This window comes from Cupressus sempervirens, chromosome 8 (assembly GCF_028749045.1).
Source record: "Cupressus sempervirens isolate cs-2001-9-10 chromosome 8, ASM2874904v1, whole genome shotgun sequence".
Classification (NCBI taxonomy): Eukaryota; Viridiplantae; Streptophyta; class Pinopsida; order Cupressales; family Cupressaceae; genus Cupressus; species Cupressus sempervirens.
Window position 1 is genome coordinate 166,473,759 of NC_143125.1, and position 6,438 is coordinate 166,480,196.

Consider the following 6,438-nt stretch of genomic DNA (forward strand, 5'->3'; position numbering starts at 1 on the left):
ATACGGATCTTACAAAGTGTTTTCGTCATCCCTGATCACCATATACGGTTTAATGGCCTGGCGTTTCCTGATAGAATGGCGAGGAATTTCTGGCATGATGTCATTTCTGACGGGCATTTTAACTCATTGCGTACGATGATGGGTCAAGGTTAAAATAAAATTTAGGAGAAGGGGAAAAGGAGGATGGATGGACTGTGGGATAAGAGGGTGGGGTTCGATCTCGTGACCTCGTAGAGCGTGTGGGTGGGAGAGGGACTAGGAAGAGAAGCGTATAACAGTGTGGACCACGTGAATGCAGTACTATGATGAAATCCATTCCATTGCATTGCAAACTAATATAGAGAGAGATCATTCATCCTAATATCTCCTACTAATCAACGTAGAGAGATCATTCATTCATTCTATTCTAATATGTGGAGGATAATTGAGGTCTGAGATTTTAATTACGGTTGTTTTACCAGGTGTGTCAATTGACGTGAAGGGATATGATAGGGATGCGCAGTGAGTGAGATGGGAGGTCGGAAGTCGGTTTGATTATTGAGCTTTTCAACGCCTCCTCTGAATGTGGTCGTCTTGTCCTGCTTCTCACGGGCCTACCATGGCGACGTTTTCCTATTATATTGCTACGCCTGGTTTCAACTAAGGGCTCCGGGACTGTGAGTGTGTGTGTAAACGGTAATAAAATCTCTTGTAAATTCGTCTATTTCGAGGTACTATATTTATAAAAAGTCGATCGGATGCTCGGGGGTTGCGGTTCCGGTTTGGTTACGTCTCTTTTTGGGGGAGCTTGTGATTGGGTTTTTCATGGCCGGACACGAGCTACAGATGAGGGGTTTTCTTATTGGCCTTTGATGAGAATTTGGGGGAAAAAGTTGTTGTAAAGCCGTTTCAATTGCTTGGAAAAGTGGATGGATTCTTGCAGAAAAACGGCGAGCGAGCGGGTCGGCAGGTTTGTTTTTGTGGCAATACAAGGGCAGGGATTGTTTTGGGTGGAGCAGAGGGAGCGGGATTATCAGAATGAGGTATGGAATTTAGCTGCAGACCTTTAGGGCTCTACTGGTAGGAATTTTTGTGGAGAAATCGGGATAGCCATTCAAGTGGGTTGTATGGGAAATTGGGGAATCCGTGCCCATCTTGTGAAGAAATCGGGATAGCCATCAAGTGGGTTGTATGAGAAATTGAGGAATCCGCGCTCATCTTGTGAAACACTTTTCGGCTTTGGCATTCAGACTGAGGGAGCAATATAAGATAGAAGTCGGGATAGCTCTTCAAGTGGGTTGTATGAGAAATCGAGGAATCGATTCATCCTGTGAACAAATTTCACATTTGGGATTCCAACTCTGAGACCAATCGAGATAGAAATTGGAATAGCCCCGCTATGTGAGGAATTGAAGAATCGATTCATCCTGTTAACAGTTCTAACATTTGGGATTGTAGCCGTGTGAGATCAATCAGAGGAGTGAAGAGTGAAGAAACCCAGTTGAGAATTATGAAGCGACAGCACTATAAGTTCCACCAAGAGCATCAGCAGCAGCAACAGCAAAGTAGCAATGGCCGCCATGGGGTCAATCCGGCGGCCATGGCCGCCGGAGGAGCATCGGGGACGAAGGGGAAGGAGACGGTAGCATCATACAGCAGCAAGGACGTTAATGGCGGAATGGGGGTGGACAAAGAGCTGGCCTCCATGGGGTACAGCGTAAAGACCTCTGACCTTATGCAGGTTGCTCAGAGGCTGGAGCAACTGGAGATGGTGATGTGCAGTGCACAGGAGGACGGAATCTCTCACTTGTCATCGGAAGCAGTGCACTACAATCCATCGGACCTTGCGGGGTGGATCGAGAGCATGTTGAGCGAACTCAATGTCCCCAATACAGCCGATCAATCCTCCGCGGCTCGAGATGCGAGCAATTCAACAACAATCCCCGAGTCCTCGACCTCGACCTCGCGACCTGACAGATCTGTACACAACTTCGAAACCGGGGCCTCGCCTGGGCTCTATGACGGGCTGGACGGATCGGAATTTCTCCAGGATTATATGGATCAGATGGTGGGTCTTTTATCCCAGAGCTCCGATCCTTCAGAGGCTCTGGTCATCAATGGCGGCTCGAGCGGCCTTCTCGAACAAGAACAACACCTTCAGGACGTTAAAGAAACGTCGCCTCCTTCAAATTTTCTGATCCCGAGCTCGAGCAACTCATCCATGGAAGTCCAATCCCGAGACCAACAACAACAGCAGCAACAGCAACAGCAACAACAGCAACAGCAGATTCAGCAAAAACAACATCAGCAGATTCAGCAGCAACAACAGCAGCCATTACAAGCACAAGAAGATCTGGACATGGCGATCGCCCGGCGGCAGAAGAAGCGGCTCAGGAGCGAACCGGAAGCCCAAAATCTTGCTCCCGCCGATCGACCGATGGTAATGGGCGCTGATCCCCAGGAATCGGGCGTCCGACTGGTGCATATGCTCATGGCATGCGCGGAAGCTGTTCAGGAAAACCGTCCAATTGTGGCGGGCAAAATGGTGAAGGAAATCCGCATAATGGCGTGCAATCAGGGCGGCGCCATGGGAAAGGTCGCCACATATTTCGCCGAGGCGTTGGCCAGGCGAATCTACGGCTTCCTTCCTCAGGACGCACTGCTGAATCACAACGACTCCTTATCCGAGCTTCTTCATACCCATTTCTACGAAACATGCCCCTATCTGAAATTCGCCCATTTCACTGCAAATCAGGCGATCCTCGAGGCTTTTGCAGATCACAAGCGTGTTCATGTCATAGACTTCAATCTCAAGCAGGGAATGCAATGGCCGGCGCTCATCCAAGCCTTAGCCCTTCGCCCGGGCGGCCCTCCGGCGTTTAGACTGACCGGAATCGGCCCGAGACAAGCCGATGGATCAGATGTTCTTCAAGAGGTCGGCATGAAACTTGCCCATTTGGCCGAATCCATTAATGTCGAATTCTCTTTCCGCGGTTATGTGGCTTCGAATCTCAGCAACCTGAAGCCATGGATGCTGGATATCAAGCCCGGGGTTGAAGCCGTGGCGGTGAACTCAATCCTCCAACTCCACCGCCTCATTGACGATGATCCAACACAGCAGCCATCTTCAATCGATCAGGTTCTCGCCATGGTAAGAAGCCTCAACCCCAAAATCGTAACAGTAGTAGAGCAAGAAACCGATCACAACAGACCCATTTTTCTTGACCGATTCACGGAGTCTCTACACTACTATTCCACCATTTTTGATTCTCTTGAAGCTTGCAATCTGCCGCCGGATAGCGAACAGCAGGTGATGTCTGAAATCTATTTGGGTCGTGAGATTTGCAACATTGTGGCGTGTGAAGGACCTGAAAGAGTTGAGAGACATGAGCCTCTTCATCAATGGAGGCGTCGATTGTACAACGCCGGATTTAGAGCCAAGCATTTGGGATCTAATGCTTTCAAGCAGGCCAGCATGTTGCTTACTCTTTTTCAAGGTGGGGAAGGTTATAGAGTGGAGGAGAACAATGGATGTTTAACCCTAGGCTGGCACAGTCGGCCTCTCATCGCTGCTTCAGCTTGGCAATGTCCATGCTAAGGTCGGTAAATCAAATCATCCCTCCTTCCATGAAAACTTTCACTTCAATTTTCTTCGTAGCTCTCTACCTCTGCTACTTCTAGCAGGTCGAGGGTTCGAACTTCTGAGGTTTTTCATCTCAGCAATTGAGCGAGCCCATAGACCAGTCGAGCAAGAGTTTTTTTCTTCTTATGGTTCCCTTTCTTCTTTTCGAATCTCTTCCTTCCTTTTTATATATGCAGTCTGTAGATTAATTAATATAGAGAATGGAATCGAGCCATGTAATATACTCCTTCCTCTTCTAGAGTAAGCAGATTACATTAATTAGAACATTCCGATGCCTGTAAGAGAATGAATACTACTCTTTCGAACTTATTGCTCCTCTTTTTATCTTTATGGTCGCTGATTTCCATGTCTGCCATTAAAGGCAGCTGGCATTAAAATCTCTTCTAATTCTTCACTAACCACGGATGTAGAATCTCTAGTCTGCAACTGCATTCACATTATTAAGTAAAGCTAATGATTCTATTCATAAATTACCTAGGACACGGCAATTTTCATTCCATTTTAGTCATATATTTCAATTGATTGAAAGTTTATGGTGGGGTTTATGTGTTAGTTTATAGTTGGCTGCTGTATTTTAAGATTCTACTGCCATTTAGATCCAATTTTAAAACTGCACGACATCAGTATTGTGTTTTCAGGTGACAAACATTTGTACGTTACAGAAGATCAGTCTCTCTACGCTTCTCGTTGAACCAGAAATAGTATGGAAGCCCTAGTCTGCGGCTTCCAACAAGATCTATGTTTTGACTATAATTGATCATGAAACGTGCTGAATCAGGATGCACTCTATTTTAAGAGATGCATTCTGTTTTTAGCTTAATCCATATTTCTTATTTTTAGCTGTCTGATCCAGATTAATTTGCACATTTGGGAATAGGCGAAGTTTCCTCTCAGAGAAAGCATTCTACATATATATACATAGTGGGACTGGAGTTTTAGCCTCTCTTTTCCAGTATAAGAGCTTAAAAGTAGTGAAACTGGATCTTAAAAGGTCTTAACGTATATATTATTTCCATTCCTTGAGCTTTCTATATGTGGGCTGAAATATCGATGTACAAGAACAGATACACAATATGATTTAAAAACAACTTAATGATATAAGATTTCTGCAATTCGTGATTTAAATTTTAATATTACTTCTGAATCAGACCGTGTTTGAGTTTTTATCAATCATCATCAGGATCTGAATGTATGCCAGAAGACGTCTGATGACGGATCACAGAATATGTTTCAAGACTTTTGAAAAACACAATCTAATTCAGAAACAATGTCAAAATTTAAGTGCACCCATATTAAGTTTGGGCATGCTCTAAATTTGAAGCCGTCTGATATGATATAAGAACCTAAAGAGCTAGTAGTGTAAACAATTCTTTGTCTGGTATAAGAACTTGAAGAGCTGGTATGTTCACAGTTTAACAAACCATACAATTAAATGTAAAGAACTGTAGTTTTAGATTTAGAAAATAAACAGTAATTATAAGAAATTGTTTTCGCTTTTACATAAATTTTACAGGCGGCTCTAAATATGCTTCTAAATTTTAGGAGCCTTCTGGCCCGGTAAAAGACAGCTTGAAGCTTCATATTAGGAACTGTAAGCATTTTTTCTGAACTTGGGCCTGCTATTCTGTAAAATTCAATGAGAAGAGTGTTTATTAAATACAGTCATAAGATGGGTTTTCATGATCCAAACTTCTGGATAATCGCATTGCTAATCTGTAGAGATATTTTCTTATATGTTGATATGCAATATTCCATATTCTTTGTCCGCTGCCTTTTGAAGAAAGTGTTAATAGCATATTTAGAAGCTATATATATTCTGCAAAATGATATTTTAAAAGCTTTATTTGGCACTTTTTCTCTATGAGCTCGGCCACTCTTAAGCATCATACGCATCATACAGTAAAGGAAAAATTAAGCTTGAAAAAATAAGTCAATTTTGACTAACACTTTTGGATGGAAAAAGCCCATATCCATCTCTACCACCATAATTTCTTTTGACTATTTCCTTGTCACCGGACTTATGATTTTAACTAGGAGTGTAGTATAAATTTTTAACGGATTATTGCTTTAGACCTCAGCTTGTTGATCTATTTACCCTAGGATTAGAGTGACATTTTGCTTAAACAAAATGGGAAAAGAAGACTTGTGAAAGTTGGATGTTTTATATAATAGGTAAATTTTGATCTTGATATCTAGTTTGTTGATTTTTTTTAATAATGTTCAAGTATAAAATTTCATGGGCCTTAAGAATTTTATCACGAACATTAATATACTATTATTATAGGTAACTTCTATATACATGAGTAAAAAACAATCTTAGGATGTGAACTCAAGCATGCTTTTTGAAACACAAATTAATTTGAAAACCATTGAAAGAGGCAAGGATTCTAATGCTATCCTTCATTGAAGATTTTTAAGTGCTTTTTGTCAAAATAAAATAAAATAATAATAATAATCAAAGTTATGGATCTTAGGTGCATTAACCATTTAAATTTGTAATTCTTAGTAGATAGTTGACTTACATGGTTAAACCAATAGAATCACTATGTATTAAAAGATTTTGAAGATGAGGAACATGGATACGATGTAAACAATTAAAACTAGCACTTGTACCTTTGAAGAGTGCAAGGATTATATTGATAGTCTAATATATAAGATAATGTTATAGTATTTATCATAAAATAATTTTAATTTTTTATTAACCCTTAAATGGTTATATTCACAATGATACATTTATTTAGTTTTGCTACATGGATGCAAAATAGTTGCATCTTTTTCCCATTGCTAGTTGATCAAGGCAAGATTGCTCTTTCTTC

General features: G+C 41.6%; 1 protein-coding gene across 2 annotated transcripts; it reads left to right on the forward strand.

Moving 5' to 3' along the window:
- The first annotated feature begins 651 nt into the window (after positions 1–651).
- On the forward strand, positions 652–4,734 carry LOC149542076 (DELLA protein GAI-like). Of its 2 annotated transcripts, none has more exons than XM_089797120.1 (2): positions 652–3,578; positions 4,247–4,734. In XM_089797120.1, exon 1 carries the CDS (start codon positions 1,490–1,492, stop codon positions 3,575–3,577), a length of 2,088 nt encoding a protein of 695 aa, XP_089653246.1. In that variant the 5' UTR covers positions 652–1,489; the 3' UTR covers position 3,578; positions 4,247–4,734. The 2 variants fall into 2 exon arrangements, with proteins under 2 accessions (XP_089653246.1, XP_089653247.1); XM_089797121.1 differs by having other exon boundaries at positions 1,012–3,578; positions 4,261–4,734.
- Positions 4,735–6,438: the final 1,704 nt, after the last annotated feature.